This window comes from Terrapene carolina, unplaced genomic scaffold (genome assembly GCF_002925995.2).
Source record: "Terrapene carolina triunguis isolate 2854851 unplaced genomic scaffold, T_m_triunguis-2.0 Scaffold95, whole genome shotgun sequence".
NCBI classification, from domain to species: domain Eukaryota; kingdom Metazoa; phylum Chordata; order Testudines; family Emydidae; genus Terrapene; species Terrapene triunguis.
Window position 1 is genome coordinate 2,397,247 of NW_020664446.1, and position 16,804 is coordinate 2,414,050.

A 16,804-nucleotide genomic window follows, 5' to 3' on the forward strand; every position below is an offset into this window, starting at 1 on the left:
GGGGGGGACGCGCCCCTCGGCCCCACTGAATCTTTAATATTTTTTTTTTGCAACAACATCAAGGAACGGACCGTGCTGGAAAAGCCCTTTAAGCCTCCCCTTCTCCCCCCCAGCACCAGCCGCCCACCTCTGACAAAGTTACAGCTCTGTGTAACCGCTCAGTCCCGGGATGGAGCCCTCCTCCTCAGTATTTAGCTATTTGTAAGTAATCTCGGCTGAATTTGTCCGCTTTCCCTCCCCCAGCCCTGGTGCAAACCCCCCTCCCTTTATTTTCCACATTTATTTCGGCTCCATTTCAAAGCAATCACTTCACACCTCTTTTTTCCCTCCTTCCCTTTTCTTTCCCCCCCTCATTCTAGGTTATTGCACTTGTTTGTTCTCTCCTTACAAGCTCAGGTAAGTATCTTCTTTTATTCTTTCTTTGTTTGAAGCCAACCAGTAAAAACAATCTTGTTGTTTAATTGTTCCAGAGCCAAATCTGCTTTTTAACAAAAATATAATAATAATCGAAGGGGAGTTTTTGGAAGAAGGGGGAAACTGGTGGTGAAGGGGGAAACTGGTGGTAACTCTTGACCCATCGACATGAGGCAGAAAGGAGAGTTATTTTACACCAAGATCCAGGGGAAATCATCCATTTGTAGTAGGTTCAAGGAGAAAAGGTTATTGCAGGCTGCAGATTTAAGAAATGAAACGAGAAGACGAGCCAAAATACAGAGCAGGAAATATAAGTTGATTGCTTGAAATTAGAGGGCAGTACTTGTAAGTGGCGTGGTTCTTTTAATTGCAAGTAGCATTGTGGGTTTGTCACTATTGGGTCTTTTTTTATCCACACGCCTTCACTTTAAAAAAAAAAATCTGATTCGGCCCAGCCCATAATCTCAGTCTTTAGCATCACTCTTTCTGATTGCTAAAGCTTCGAATCGTGTTGTGAATATATTCAACAGCCCATCCTCAGCACAGCTAGATGCTGTGCAAAACCCACCTCGGGGAATTGCCATCCCTCTGATTTCAAACCCAGGGTGGGAACAATCCAGGGATTACAGGTGGGAGGTTTTGTTTAAAAAGGACATTGATCTACAATTTTGGAAGCTTGGAAAAATAACGATTCCGGCATGAAGGGGGTGGAAAGCAAAGGGAACGGAGCCAACCCAGCGAGAAGGAGTTGTGTTAAAACATAGTTACAATATTTTGGAGTATCAGATGGAGACCAAATAGCCGTATGGCAGGCAATCCTCTTCTCCACATGGTACCCTCATCAGAGTTGGCAAGAGAACCCAGAGATATTATCCAAAAAGCATCCATAGGAAATACACAGACAAAGAGAGCGAGCGAGAGAGATTAAATTGTCAGGAGGAGATATCTATATAAACTCAGCTTTGGGGAAGCAGTGGCTGTTCTGATAGCAGGGAGGAATCCTTCATGTTTGACATGGAGGTGGGGCGGGGGGCTCGGGTGATGCTGAAAAGAGCGATCTCCTCAACATTTGCTCAGAATACGTCTTTATAAATGTCAGGGGCAAGCGAAACCTTCCAGACTTAAAAGAGGGATTTGAGCCCAGGGCCAGGGAATTCCGAGCAGACTTGACTGGCAGAGGAAAAGCAGATTTGGTGCTCCCCAAATCGTTCACCGGGAACAAAAGCCCACCGGTGGCACAGCTGGTTCTGTAGAGAACTGGGTCAGTAACTGATCTGGTGCTAACGGGTTTCTGTTTAATCGGAATGTTTGGGGGGGGCTGCTGGTGGGAAACCCCTCGCTGGAGCCGTTCATAAATATTAGAGGGAAAATCGATTGCAAACTGCCTGGCTGCTACACAGGGCTGAGTCCAGTTGGGGGATCATTTGTGGCTGTGTTTGCCTTCTGTGCCATCGGTTATTTTGGTCTCAGGCACGGTTCCCTTGGAGCAGTTCCGGGCTCTGCCTTGATCGATGGGTTTTCTTTGAACGAGGACTCAAAAATCAGAAGGGGGTGGTTTGAAAGAGCAGAAAAATGAAGAGCAAAGGGCCAGAGAGAAAAGCAGTTGTTAAAAACGAATGGGAATGATACTGCCTATACATACATGCACACGGCTAGGTGACACCTTAGGACCGTGGTTACATGATGCGAGAACCGGTCTCTTCCCACGGAAATGTACGGACAATGTATAATGTAGTGGTACAGATCCTGCTGTCACTTTGGAGGTAAATCTGGAGTAACTCCCTTATAGTCAGTGGCTTGACGGCAGGCAGTGTAAATGGGAGAGGAGTTTGCTCCTCAGTATGCACCAGCCTGGAGTCTGATCTGGCTTGTACCCGTATAAATCCGCAGTAACTCCTCTGAAGTCAATGGAATGGCACTGGTTCCAAAACGGAGATAACTAAGGTCCGAATCCGCCCTGGGTATAATCACCTGCGCACCCCTGGAGTCAGTGATTTCCTTCTCGCTGCTGATTGATGTTTGTGCAGCACTTTGCATTTGGAAAGCACTGTATGAGTGTTACAACCCATAGCGATCCTGGCTTTGCACCATATAAACTAGCTGCCTCATAAACCCCCACTGGAGGCCAGCGACCGTCACGCAGCCCATTAGCCCCTCGGAGGAGCAGAGATTATAATGGTGTGTTGTATATTTTTTAATTTCCTAAAGGTAACTGTTCAGTCCCCACCTAATTTTACACAGCATGTGAGGGAGCAGAGCCTGGTGACGGATCAGCTCAGCCGACGGCTCGTCCGCACCTACCAGCTGTACAGCCGGACCAGCGGGAAGCACGTGCAAGTCCTGGACAACAAGAAAATCAATGCCATGGCCGAGGACGGGGACGCTCATGGTAAGGGCACAGGACGGGGCGCACACGGGGGCGGGGGAACAGACGGTGATGGGGGAGCGTTACCGGTGCAGCGGAGTAACTGATGGTTCCCGTCCCGTTCGTTAGCCAGGAATCATTGAAATCGTTTGGGTCGTGGGGTCCTGCAAAGGGAGACCATGGGGATCAATGCTTATAATAAGACTTAGCTCTGACATGATCCAATTGTCAGGGTATGTTCCAAGCGACACCGTATCTAAGGAGGGAATAGGAGCTTTGGGGTTGTTGTTTTTTTACACCTGACCCCGGGTGCGTTGAGGGCCTGCCGTCTGATAGCTGCTGCAGCCAGTGGCAGGCTAGGCTCCAGGACGGAGATGGCTGCAAATATTCCCTTCAAAGAAACATAAATGAGTTACTGATTTGTTGGAAGGGGGGGGCAAATTAGAACTAACCCCAGAATGGGAGTGGTATTTCCCTGAAATATACTCTGTGCCCCAGACTTCCACACCCACCCGGGCTAGCCCAGAGCTAAGGTGCAGGGAGGGAGGGAGGGAGGTGAAGAGGACTGCAGTGTAGCTCCAGTGACAAAAGCGAGGAGGCTCTGGAATTGGAGATCAGTCTAGGGACAGATTCCCTCGGCCACTTGCAAGGGTGTTCCAGATGGGGCCTTTGACAGGGCACCCATGGAAAGACACCAGTCCCTGCAGCTTTCACTCTCAAAGGGGAAAGGGTGTGACAGAGCAGCCCCAAGACGTGTGAAAGTCTAAATACTTTGATCATGTGTGTTAATTACACAATCAAATGGTCAAACACATACCGGAGGTCAGGGGTCTTAGCAAAGCTGTGGACGCTCTAATTGTTGTGGGCCTTTGGCAGTCTCTGCGTATATGTGGAACGCAGCTATGAGGGGACAGACTGGCTCCCGCTCCTGGCGAATTCAGTGGCAGGAGACGCTCACGTCTGTTGTTTGTGTATGTATTTATACGTGCTACACATTCGAATCATTACTGTTTTTCTTTGGTATTAGCTGCAATTTCCCTTTCTTGCTCAGAGAGATTAGCGGAAAATATATATATTTTGATTTGGCTGAAAATTTTATGATGAACTTTAATAGTTAGACTAAGTGTGGATTCCACATCTTGCTCTATATTAACCTTTCAAATGACATATCCCTGGCATAAAGCAGCTCCAGGTTGAAAGGGTATTAGATTATTTCCCAGGAAATGAAAAAAATCTCTTCTTGTTTTTTATATATATATATGTATTTTAAAAAAGAAGAGCAGCTATTGCAAATCTAAATAATGACCAAGTTAAACAAAGCCAGCAAGAGGGAGGGCTAGTGGCAGCATGAAAAACTCTATTAAAAAGTCATAAAAAAGGTTAAGCATTTGAAGAGCTAAGAAAAAAAATGAAGAATGATCTAAAACAGAAAAAGTACAAGCAGTTTTTCAGATGTAAAGTTTTAAAAGAGTTGCAAGTCTGTAAATGTTAAAATAGAGGTTCAGGATTGTTCTATATGAATCTCTAGAGAGACCCCCATGTCTGGAAGAGCTATTAAAACTCTTCTGACTTTCACCTTTTTTAACATTTCCTGAATACTTTCTCCTCTTCGCAGTCCAGTTAGGGGATCAAGTGTGTCTCGCTGCATTTTTTCAGCATTTACGTAGCCACTTTCCCTTCAAAGTTTTAGCATGAAACATAATTTTACTGGGATAAATCTGTCACTTAAGTGAAAGAATAGAGTTGAATATGTTAAGCTTTTTTTTATAAAAAAATCAACCCCAACAACTGTTATTTAAAAATCCCCTTTAACAAAAATTAAAAACTGAAAGCATTTGGATTATATTTTTCGGATGGGAATAAAGGGGTTGATTTATTTCTGCAACTGACCGCTTTCCCCGCTGCGACGTTTTTACTGCCGACTTAATGTCGTGCACTGTTCTCGGTTATTTGTCTTAATTGTCAATATTTGACTGACTTTTTAATTATGGGCAAAGTGGGCTGGATGATAAAGCCCTCCTCATCCTTCCTGAGCTGTGTCTTTGACAAAAACCAACCCCGAGCGGCTTTAATCCGGATTACAATGTCCGCAGGCCAAGTGACTCGGAAATGGTGCTGGATCCCCCAGGAACGATCCCAAAGTGCTCTGATTTCTGTACGATTTAATCCAGGCTGCACCTTTGGGGGCTGGGGGATTTGGTTCTGGAAGGGCGCAGGTTGCCCGAATCCAGCGTGCAGCCCTGGGAGCTGCATGTCCCTGGGACAGGCTGGGACTTGTCTTTTCTTTTGCGCCCCCATTGTTTCTATCGAGCTGCTCTCTGGAGCCGAGTGCTTACAGGGCCCTCGGTGTGAGCAGCTGCCCGGCATCGGAGCGGCTCCCTGGCCAGGCTGGTGCGGGGAAGCAAAAGCGACCAACAGGGCTATAAATCAGGGGAGGAGGCGGAGGGGAAAGAGATGTGCATCTTTAAAGCTGTGGGTTTGTGCCGCTCTTCCTTAGGCTTTCCTCCACTCACCCCCCCCCCCCGATCTGTCAATCGATCAGCAAAGGGAAAGAAAATCAATGCTCTTTAAACCTTTTACTGCCTCTCCGATCAATTCCGCTCCCCTGGCCCCCTCCAGAGGCAGATCACGAAGGGGTCCCCGTCGCAGGGACTCTGGTCGGCTCAAGTTGTGCTTTTGGAGATATTTGGATGGTGCCGGTGTGCTCTGGGAGGTGCCGGGCCCAGGAGAGGAGGTGGAGGGGGTGTGACGGGGGCGAGGGGCAGAGGATAGGCATGTCCTTCTTTCCAGCTCATCAATTCAAAGTTCAGCCTGCCCATGGGGGGGGTTTGGTACCAGTGGGCTTTGAATGCCAGATCCACAGCAGGGCGTCAGGCTCTGCCCGGACCGTTTGGGGGTGGGAGGCTGTGCTGGCATCGTGAGGCTGGGGGTCTCGGACAAGGGTTCCTGCTCGTTCAGTGGACCTTGCTTCGCTGAAGCCTTCCCATCTGTCTAGCTGACCTGCAGGAACGGAGGGGTTGGCCCCCTGGCTGAGGCTTCCCTGTGTGTCGAAGCCCCTCTCTTTTAGGGGGGTCTGGCCCCTGGGGATGATGTTCAAAGGGCTTTCTTAGCAGCAGCTGCAGGGTGAGCCGGCGCGCCGGGCTGCAGGGTGAGCTGGTGTGCCAGGCTCCAGGGTGAGCTGATGTGCCAGGCTCCAGGGTGAGCCGGCGTGCCGGGCTGCAGGGTGAGCCGGCGCGCCAGGCTGCAGGGTGAGCTGGTGTGCCAGGCTGCCAGCTCTGACTCTGACTTGTCCTGTTGTGACTGAATAGCGTACGATTCGGAGGGCAGGGCCCTTGCTTCAGTGACGTCAGGGGCAGTGGTGGCATTCTGGTAGTGCCAGGGACTCCAATCATGCCCTGTGCAAGGCGCTGTACAGATTAATCACAAGGAAGGCAGTCCCTGTCCCCGATTGGTCCCAGTCTGGCTGCTCTTTGTGCAATTCTTCCCTTTGGTTTTCAAAGGTAGTTTCGTATCCTCTCTAAAAAGCCCCAGCCCCTCGCATCAATCCAGCGCCTGCATCCCCAAGGATCCCAAAGCACTGCCAGAACCATTCCATCGCTTCGTTCGCCCCTGAAGTGCAGCTGCCTCTGGGGCAGAATGCAGGAGCTGTTGGACTGCAAGCAACACAAGGCCAAAACAAAAGAGAGAGCAGTTCTTGCCGTGGGAGGTGTCTGCAAAAGGGCACTGTCCTGTGGACTGGGAGAAAGGATCTTCCAGTGATTGGAGCCAGGGGGTTCCTGGATTCTACTCCTGGACGCACCAATGACTTGGGCACGTCATTACGTCCCTCTGTGCGTTGTAAGATGGGGGTGATTGTTGCTGATTCAACTAATTAATCTAGCTCAACGAAGCAATATTTGCAAGGTGCTTTGAGAGCCTTGGTTTGAAGGTGTGGCAGGAAATCCATTGTGCTGAACTGACAATGACAGATCACGGCGACTGGTCCGCATGTGCCGTGCCAATCCAAGCCTGCCCGTTGGCTTGTCACGGGCGTGCGTAGGTCACCTGATACCCAGCTCTCGCGCAGTGATCTCAGAGGCCCTTGTGGGCGCTCCAATCCTCAAGGCCATGAAGTGCAAGCTTCAGCGACAGCCCTTGTGGGAAGCTCTAATCACCAGCTCCCCAGATTGCTACAGTATCACGAGGGCCCGATCCTGCCAGCCTCAGCCATAGGCTGTGACGGGGAGGGGGGCGGGGGGGCTGCTCAGCTGATTCAGGAGTGTAGATCTGGTCCTGTTTCATGTCAATTGCATCCTGTAGTTATAGGGCTTAACTCCTCCCATTCACCCCGGGGCAGCGTCATTGACCGTGAGAGACTTACTCCCCATTTGCAGGAGGGTGGGATCTGATCGGGCCAGTGGATATTTAAGAGCAGGTCCCTGCTGGGCTTTCCCGAGCTCCCTCTGCAAGAGGCTTTCTCTGCTGGCAGCAGCAACGTGCCTAAAGTACTGGGGGGAGCTCCCTGCTCCGGGCGGCACACGCCCAGGGAGGAGGTGGTGACAGGTCTATTTATAGGCGCCCCATCGATCGGCGATTTGCATCGCTCCTTCGGCCGCCGATCGATGGCTCCATTAAAACACGGAGCCCGAATCAATACGCCCCCTCAACTCCCGCAAAGGTGAAACACATTAGCAGGGTGGCCGTGCCCGTCGGCGTCTCCCCTGCCAGCCACAAAGTCACCGCAGAGAGAGGCCCCCCTCTGCCCGCTTGGGCCTGGGGCGCTGAGCGACGGAGCGAGGGCCTGAACCGCAGGGGGAGGAGATGCAAGGAGGGTTAAGCAGCTCCCCCTTCCTTCCCCTTGGCTTGGATTCAGTTCCCAGATCTGCCTCCCTGCCTGTCCTTTCGGTGTCGAGTTAGCGTCCAGGGTGACTTTGCTCTCTCTCCATCTATATGGATTGCAGCTCCCAACTAAAGTCTAGATCCCTGGGGTACTGACACAGCCCCTGTGCTCTTATTATCCCAGCATCATGATCTTATTGATCTTCCCAGTCTCCCTGTGAGGCAGGGAAGTGCCGTCATCCCCTTCTCACAGAGGGGAAACCGAGGCACGGAGCCACTCAGTGATTGGACCATGGTCACCCAGGGAATCTGTGGTCTCCTTAGTCCCAGGCAGTGCCCTTCCTGTGAGATTGACAGTGAGGCACCTCTCTGCCCAATACGCGCCCTTCACCATAGCCTGGCCCAGCAAGAGGTGCATTCTGGGGCTTGTGCAATGTCCTGCGAAGCATCTAGTGTTGGCCAGAGGCGGGACGCCTGGCTAGCTGGGCCGGCGCTCTGTGCTGGGTCCAGTGCGGCTGGATTGCGGCTGTAGCCCGGGCGTAACAGGAAGCCGGCTGTGGTCCTGGTGTGCTCAGAGTCAGGCGCAGGTACCGGCGGGGTGGGGGCCGTTGGCCCACCAGGTGGGGAGCGGAGTGGGGGGTGCCTGCTGGAGCCCGTCGCTATGACCTGGCCTCTCTCCTTCCCACCAGCCAAGCTCATCGTGGAGACGGACACCTTCGGGAGCCGCGTGCGCATCAAAGGGGCCGAGACCGGGTTCTACATCTGCATGAACAAGAAGGGGAAGCTGATTGGCAAGGTAAGGGCGGGGGGCAGGCCTGGGGACCCAGCGCCCCCCGGGGAAGAGGGGAGCGGATAGAGGGAGGTGTCGAGGCAGGGGAAGGGGGGAACGTGGCTGCGGGGATCAAGGAGGCGATGGGGCTGGCAAGCTGGGCGGCCTGGGGCGAATTCCACGGCTCTCTCCTCACAAACAGCCGGGCTGCTCTGTGGTTCTGGGGCTGGCCCTTCCTGTACGCGCCCCCCTGAACTCCCAACGCTTCCTTCCTCACGGGGGAGCTGCTCTGTGGGGCGGCGGGAGGGTAAACTCCACTTTCGGGCCAGGATCGGCTGGAAGGTTTTGTGTTACTCTCCTTCCCTGGCGCTTGTCTGGGGGTGATCGGGGAGATCAGGCAACGCACAGACCTGCAGCGGTAGCTGCTTCCTGCACTCTCGCCCCCAGGCCCCTCCATTGCCAGCTGAACCAGCCCCCTCCCCCCGTCCCCCCGTTCTGCCGCTGCCCCCACTTGCATGTACATAGATTGGCAGTTCTTTGGCTCTCATCCCTGTGGGCCCTTTATCTCCTCTTCCCTCTTTCCATAGCTCCACGCATGTTTATTTCACTGCTCTTCGGGCGGGCCCTGGTTTAAGAGCCTAGTTTAGACCCAAGGAACCCAGCGGCTGGTGCAAATCGGTGCAGGCCCTTGCAATCTGCAGGCTCTGATTTGCACCAGCCGGGGAGCTGGCTCGTGAGGAATTCCTGCGCCGGCTCCTGCTTGCAGCGCTCTGTCCCTGGGGCAGCAGAGTGCGTTCTGCGCACGCAGGCATCCCAGCGCTGGGGAAACGGGGCCTGGCGGGAAGAAGTTCTTGTGGGAGGAGGTTCCGCTGGGCCTAGCGCTATTGGGGCAGTTCCTCCTCTCAGCCGGGGGGGGGGGGGGCCTGTTATAGAGTCCAGTCACTGACGTCAGCTAGCCAGGGAGCGTGGCAGCTCCGCAGATCTTTGCGCGTGCCTGGCTTAGCTCGGCAGGCGTGCGCCATATGTCTCGCTCGCACGCTGACTCTGCCGGGGGCTTGGCTGGCCACAGGCTCATCAGCTGCATGCATGAATGGAGCGCACACGTCAAACTGCGCCTCCTGGCCCACGTCCCCAGCCCCGTCCATCCTTCCCCAGATCCCGGTCTGGAGCAGGAGCAGGAAGGGTTAGTGCAACCTGCTTAAATCTGATTTCTCTCTCCGCCTTGCCCTGTCCCCTTTCCCCTCCTCCCTGACTCCGAGCTCGCCTGGCTCTGCTGCCGGACATTAACTGCCTGCCCTGCCCACCGGCTTCTCTTCCCCGCCTCCCCTGGCCAGTTCTTTCCGGACGTTGCATGTGTGATCTGGCTGCGAGGGATTATGAGCTCCCTGCGCTGTTTGGATCCTGCCATCTGCTTGGGTGCCTGATCTCACTGCTCACATGCAGCTGCCGTAGGCGTCACAGCGCATGGGCTCGGATCGGGGTGCGGGGCCCCAGAAAGGAGCCAAACGTCGTCTAACTCGGCTAGTGCTCCGGGTGCTCAAACAGTGCCCAGCCCCCAGGGAGCCCAGGGGACTGGCGTCGGATGGAGCAGACTGCAACTGGTGCAGCCCGGGGAGACTCCTGGTCCCAGCATGGATGATCTGAGAGGCTTGGCTGCAATGCATGCTGGGACCTGTGGTCTCTGCATACCGTGTGCACCCATTTTAAAGATCTGGGGGCCCATGGTACAGTCCTTGCTATCCGTGGGCTAGTGAGAACCCGAGGCGGAGGGTTAGAAAGGGGGCTCCACCTCGGGTTTGAGGCGCATACGTGATGCTGCCTGCCCCTTGCTGGAGATCCCAGGGCGTTCGTCTCAGGAGCCAGACGATTAACGCTGGTGTCCAGCTTGGGAACTGACACTCTGCCTTCCGAGAGCTCCGTCACCCTCTGGTGCTGCCCAGGCCCCGCACTCTGTGCTTCCGGTGCTAACTCGTTAGGCAGTGTTGCTGTGCGCGGCTAAGCAGGCTCCGTGCTTCACCCCAGAGCCAGTTTCCCTTCTGCAGTCGATGGAGCGACCCCCACATGTCCTCACGCACTGACCAAGAGCTGCTCCAGAAATGCCAGGCGCTGCTGTTGTCAGGCCAGATGCTGGCTCCTTACTCCCCTTTTACTCAGTCCGCACTCCAGCAGTATAAACTTGTGGGTGAGCCCCTCTCCCACTTTTGGGGCAAAACTCCCCCGGACTTCACTTGGGCCAGGATTTCACCCTCTTTCTACCACCTCTTTTGCTGCTTTCCAGCCTCAGATTTGCAGCCCTTTTAATCGGGGCTTTAGCATCCGAGCAGCTCCAGCGCGGGAGATCTGGACTGGTCGCTGGTTTACGACAGGGCTGCCCCAGATCACATTCAGTTCTGTATCTCAGGAGCCCGGTTCATCCCAGCCAGGAGGGCTGGAGACTCCAGCTCATCTCTAGTGCTGGTGGGTTGAGGTTTTACACGTCTCTTTCTCTCCCTCTGCCTGCCCAGCTGGCCTGCGGTCACCAAGGCTCTGTCTGCACTACACAGCTTTCAGTGACAGCCGTGTGGCTAAAAGTCAGGCAGTGTAGCCACTCTTTGTCGGCAAACACTTCCACCCCCAGCAAGGGGCGTTCGCGTTGTCGGCAGGAGAGCGCTCCTGCCAACAACGCACTGTTCACACTGCCACTTGCTGCGGCAAAACTGTTGTCTTTCAGGGTCAGGGGGGCGGTGAGCCCCTGTGAACGAGAAACGTTTTGTCACTCAATTGCCAGTGTAGACACAGCCTAAGGCTCACGCCGGGAGGGATATAGAAAATACCACAGCCCCTTGTGATTGAGTATGACTGTTGCACCAGCGCCTACAGAGCCCTCTCCAGGATCAGGACCCCACTGTGCTAGGCGCTGTACAGACAAGTGAGGACAGCTCCTACCCCATGGGGCTGTTCGTGTGGGTAGAACGGAGCACGTGTGTCAATGTTTGTACTATCAGGGCAGTTGGGTCTAGGTCTGGATTGGTAGCCAAACTCCCCTCCGGGTTCGAGGGGTTCGTGTCCGGAGCCGGAACCCAACAAATCTGGGATTGGGATGCAGTGTTCGGAGCTCTTTGGGTTCAGCCCTGTCTCCTTCCATGCTCCAGGCGATGCACATGAGGGGGGCTGGAGGGTGCCTACCGGGACGTGTGTATATGGGTGTGTCACACGGGCGTGAGCTTTCCCAGACGCTGAGCACCCAACCTACAGCTGCAGTCAGGGGAAGCCCCAGATGCTCAGCCCCTGGGAGCTGCGGGAGTTGCATTTCAGAGCGAGAGGGACTGTTCCCTGATCATTGGAAATGTGCTACCATGCCCTGGCCTGCGGCCTCAGGCACTAGGCGTTCCAGCGGGGCCAGAGGAACCGTCCTAGCCTGGGGCCAAGGTTGTCCCATCTGCAGCGCAGCATCCTGTCCTGTCCATCACATTCCTCCCGAGTGTGTTTTAAATAGCGGAAATGAGACCTTCCTCCTAACCGTGACTGCGGCCACCTGGGGACTGGGAAGTGCGCCATGCGCTCCTCCTCAGCACGCGCCCGCCCTTCTCAGTTGCAAATTAAGTAGTCATGTGATGCTATTTGAGCCAATCAAAGGAGAAGATAGAGGACTAAAGCCCCAGTTAGAGCAGAGGTAGCGAAGAGGCGGACCGCCAGCCAAATCTGGACCGCCAGCTTTTGAACAGACCCCAAAATCTTTTACTTGTTATCGTTATTATTATTTTTTTTATTATTTTCTCTGGAGTCTGGACCTTGACTATAACTTGACCAAGAAATTTGGATCTTGACTAGGGTGACCAGACAGCAAGTGTGAAAAACCAGGACGGGGGGTGGGGGTAATAGGAGCCTATATAAGAAAAAGACCCAAAAATCGGGACTGTCCCTATAAAATCGGGACATCTGGTCACCCTAATCTTGACAAAAACCAGTTGACTGCCCCTGAGTTACAGCATTAAACTACAGACCCGAGCGATGGGGAGGGGGGTGTCTCCAAGGGGCCTGGGAAGAGAGCAGAGCGCAGGCGCGGATGCTTGGCCAACGCCGAACGGACCCTCAAGTGCTTGGAAATCTCACGTGAGCAAGTTTCCCGCGGAGATTTCTGGGGTTTCCTGGCGGGAATAGCCAGAGCGCAGATTCTGTCCTGCTGTTTCCTCAGGGCGAGAGCGCCGTCTAGCAGGAGACAAGGAGACGGGACTCGTGGGTTCTAATTCCATCTCGGCCACTGGTGGTTTGGGCAAGTCAGCTCATCTCTTGGTGCCTCAGGTTCTCACTTGGTGAGACGGGTATAAAAATGCTTCTTTGCGCCCCAAATTCCAATGACATCAGTTCAGATTGGTGACGCGCGTCGGGAACCTGAAATAAAGACGTCAGGATGGCGTTACGTGCTATTGTTCCTTCTGCTTCCCAGAGCAGAGGGATGTAGGAACCAGTGAGGGAGGGGAAATGACGACGGTGGCAGAACTAGGACCCTGGCTCCCAGTGTCCTGGGATGTGTCTGGCCTAGCTGGGAGCAGGAAATACCAGCCAGCTCCTACAAAGAGCAGGGGGCCTCATCCTTTGGCTCCGCGGCAGCACAAACTGCAGCGCTGCCAAATCGGGTGAGTTTGGGATGCTGGCTGCTTTGCTTAAAGCCCACCTCCCGGGGACGGGGCATCATGGGAGAATCCAGCTTTCATTTATAGTGTCTCTCTCCCCGGCGGTTGTGGAGACGAGACAAGCTTGGGAAGGTGCCCCCTCCAGGCTCAGAAGGAGACTCCCGCATCTATTCTTTTTAAAGCTCTCTTTTTTGAAGCCAGTCTCATGATTTTGGGGGCCTGGTTCCTGCTTTGTGAGTGGCTGGGGCTGGCCACAGTGAAGTCCAACCATTGCTGAATGTATCTTTGTGTCCCCCCCACAGAGCAACGGCAAAGGCAAAGACTGCGTCTTCACGGAGATCGTCCTGGAGAACAACTACACGGCGCTGCAGAACGCCAAGTACGAGGGCTGGTACATGGCCTTCACCCGCAAGGGCCGGCCCCGCAAGGGCTCCAAGACGCGGCAGCACCAGCGCGAGGTGCACTTCATGAAGAGGCTCCCCAAGGGCCACCAGACCACCGAGCCCCACAGACGCTTTGAGTTCCTCAATTACCCGTTCAACCGGAGAAGTAAAAGGACTCGAAACTCCAGCCCTCGGCAGGGCCCCTGACTTGCCCCGTCCCCTGCCTCCCAAGCCCCGCCCCCTTTTCCTCAGCGTAGACATGTGCTGGACTGTGACTAGAGACTTTTTTTTATACAGTTATTAAAAAAGAAAAAAAAAAAGAGGACAAAAAAAATGACCCGATCTAGTTGTTTATAATTTTGTTTTGTTTTGTTTTTTACAAAAAAAAGAAAAGAAAAGGAAGAGGCTCTATTTTTGTATTCCAACTTTAGAAAAGCAATGAAATGTTCAAAGACTCGCGAATGGGGAAAGCCCCTTCACTTAGACTCGTTCCCGTCGGTTTGGGGTTGTGTTTTATTGCTGTAGCTCTAGGGGAAAGGGGGCAAAAAAAAATCGTTTTCAAACAAACAAACAACAACCACAAACCCCCCCCCCCAATCCGGGACCAAAGCACTACTGCCAATAAAGCAATGGAGGCTTCTTTGAAAAGAAAAAAAGATGGGAAAGAAAAGAGATGGGGGAGGGATTTGAAGACTAGGAACCAGGACTCCTGGGTTCTTTCCCCAGCTCTACTCAGATGCCTGTTGGGTTTCTGGTGGTAATTGGGTTGCCTACGGCTTTCCACAATCAATATATCTATGTCTTTAGCTGGACAAGGGGTGGTTTGATACTGTTCTGATCCCACAACACCGCTTCTTTCCCAGCTCCCCAGCTTTCCACAGTAGGCTGGAGTGGATGGGGGGATAGAGATGCCCCCAGGCAAAATCCTGAATGGAGATGGGCCCTCTGTTAACAAAAGGAACCTGGGAATTTTCTAAAGCTGGGATGGCAGGGCAGGGGGCAGTGACTGAACTGGAGAGGGTTGGATAATGGGGGTTTCGTCCCCATGAACTATTGCGACTCTTCATTGAAAACTAAAAATTTTTTTTGGTTAAAACAGAAATTCCAAAAATTCAGGGGCTGAATTTTTTAAAAAATGTTCCATTCTCAGGCCAAATTTGTCAGGTTCCAGTCCTCCAACACAAAGATGGAATTGGTTTGAGGAAAGCTGCCATTTTTAATGACAAATTTCATTTTGTCAAATGCCCAGTTTTCCTTTGGGGGGGAAATATTGATGGAAAAATTTCCAGCCATCCTGGCTCTGAACCAAGCCCGAGGAGGAGGACTCCGCTAAGGGTTAAAAGAGATTGTGACTGGGGAGAAAGACCAGAGACACTCTGTCAAAGCCAGAACCCGGGTGGCTGCTCAGCCGATCTTTTTGATTGTTTGTTTTTATTTCCGTGAGGATTTTTTGTTGTTGTGTACAAATTTAATATGAAATGATTGAAATATTTATTTAATATGTGCATTAAAATTTGTATTAGTACGAACGGGCTTGTCTGCTTTCCGGGCTCAAGGGCGGGGGAGGGGGAGGAAGTTTTTTAGAGAGGGACAGAGCGAGGCCTGGAAATGAGGAACCTGTCTGGAACTTGTAGGACCAGGAGGTTTTAGTGATTTGCAGCTGAGTTGAGCCTTTTAGGGCCGGAGTCCCCAGGGCTCAGCATACACGATCGGGAGCAGATTTTCCAAAGAGTTCAGCTCCCACTTAGAGTCGTAGATTTTAAGGCCAGAAGGAACCAGCCGATCATAATTTGACCTCCTGTATAGCACAGGGGTAGAATTTCAGCCTGGCTAAAGCGTCTTCCAGAGAGGCAGCCAGTCTTGATTAGAAGGTTCAAGAGAGGGAGAACCCACCGCTTCCCTTGACAGGTTGTTTCAGTGGTTAATCACCGTCCCTGTTCAGGATCTGCGCCTCGTTTCTAATTGGAATTTGTCTGGCGTTAGCTTCTAGCCACTGATCCTTGCTGTGCTTGGCTCTGCTAGATTACAGAGCCCTTTAGCACGTGGTGTTTTCTCCCCGTGAAGATACTTTTCCACTGCGATCAAGTCACCTAAGTAAGCGAGCCCCGTATTGAGGTCAGCAAGGGCTCGAGAGCTTGTGGGGAGAAAAGGGGCTTTTTCGCTTTCGGAGCAGGCCGAGTCCCGGCCGAGATCACAGTTGGTCTGGGGCAGAGGAGGAGATTTGGTCTGGTGGGAGGTGGTGTTGGCTTCCTGGCTATGGAGACCAACTAATTCAGGTATATACAGAATAGCTGCCGGCTTCCTACCCCCACCTGGTTTCGGGGGTGTGTGTGTGACTGCCTTTATGGGGGACTGCCTTTTCATACTCAGTGGCCCACTTGATCTATGGTGTGTTTGCTGGAGGGCGATGGAGAACCCGCCACAGTGCTAGGTAAGTCGTTCCCGTGGTTAATGAGCCCAACACCCCTCCCCCAGATTCTGCACTTACTTCCTGTCTAGTTCGAATGGATCCAGCTTCCACTTCCAGCCCCTGAATGTTGTTCTGCCTTCCTCGGGTAAAGGAAGGAGCCCTCTACTACTGACTGCCAGAATAAATTAACGAATGAATCCACGTCCCGTCCCCCATTGAGCCCATTTTGCAGATGGGGAAGCTGAGGCACAGAGCGGGGCGTCACTAGCCGTGAAAACCCAGGCCCAGATTGAAAAAGCCCAACCTCCACTGAATAGTAAGCAGCTCAGGGCCCTTCCTCATGCTTCTTCATTCACTGACTTCGGGGGCACTGGCTGAGTGAGCCAGGCTCCTGAGAGGGAGGCGCCGAAGGCTTACCGCTTTGGTGGACTCTTGTGGAGTCCCTTGCACCGGTGCAAAGTGGGGCTGAGCTGGTAGCATTGTGCCCCCGCTGGGCACGGGCGTGAAGCGCAGCGCGGAGGAGACGCCGGCTCCTGGTTACTACCCGCTGGTCTCTGCGCCCTCTGGTTTCAAAGGGAGGGATCGGGGGAAAATCCTCCCGGCTGATCAAAGCAGAGCTGCACTGGCAAAGGAAACTAATGAGATTTCCCACTTCTGGTCTCAAGGATACGGCACTGAAGTGTCTCCAATAGACTCACAGATAATAATTAACCAGAGGCCGTGAAGCCCATGAGCCAGCGGAGGGCTGAGACATTGGGGTCTGGGGGTTAGAAAGCATTGGGCCCTTTGAAGATTGGTTCATGCAGAAGCCGGTCCTCCTTTGAGCACTGAAGTTCCTGGGCTCGCGCACCGCTGGGGGCTGGGGGGAGCTGTTTGACGCACCCTGGTTCTGGGTGGGTTTTTCTACGGTGCATTTAACAGGGAATTTCTTCTAGGGCCACCTGGCTTCCAGGCGCTCCAAAGTGGGCGCCCCGCACATCGATGCCGCAGCACACGAGGGGACGTCGTTGCTGGGAGGGCTCAGGGCAACGG

At 53.3% G+C, this 16,804-nt stretch overlaps 1 protein-coding gene across 1 annotated transcript; it reads left to right on the forward strand.

The window, feature by feature from the left end:
• The first annotated feature begins 67 nt into the window (after positions 1–67).
• FGF8 (fibroblast growth factor 8) lies at positions 68–13,699 on the forward strand. Its single transcript, XM_026651005.1, has 5 exons — positions 68–201; positions 360–396; positions 2,623–2,803; positions 8,287–8,393; positions 13,282–13,699. Exons 1-5 carry the CDS (start codon positions 170–172, stop codon positions 13,567–13,569), a joined length of 645 nt encoding a protein of 214 aa, XP_026506790.1. The 5' UTR covers positions 68–169; the 3' UTR covers positions 13,570–13,699.
• The last annotated feature ends 3,105 nt before the right edge of the window (positions 13,700–16,804 follow it).

What these genes read in the sequence shown, in the direction of transcription:
- FGF8 (XM_026651005.1), top strand. Translation starts at nt 170, where the DNA reads ATGGAGCCCTCCTCCTCAGTATTTAGCTATTT. An exon ending in TCCTCAGTATTTAGCTATTT is followed by an intron (nt 202 to 359) that starts GTAAGTAATCTC and finishes CCCTCATTCTAG; the next exon opens with GTTATTGCACTTGTTTGTTC. An exon ending in CGAGGACGGGGACGCTCATG is followed by an intron (nt 2,804 to 8,286) that starts GTAAGGGCACAG and finishes CCTTCCCACCAG; the next exon opens with CCAAGCTCATCGTGGAGACG.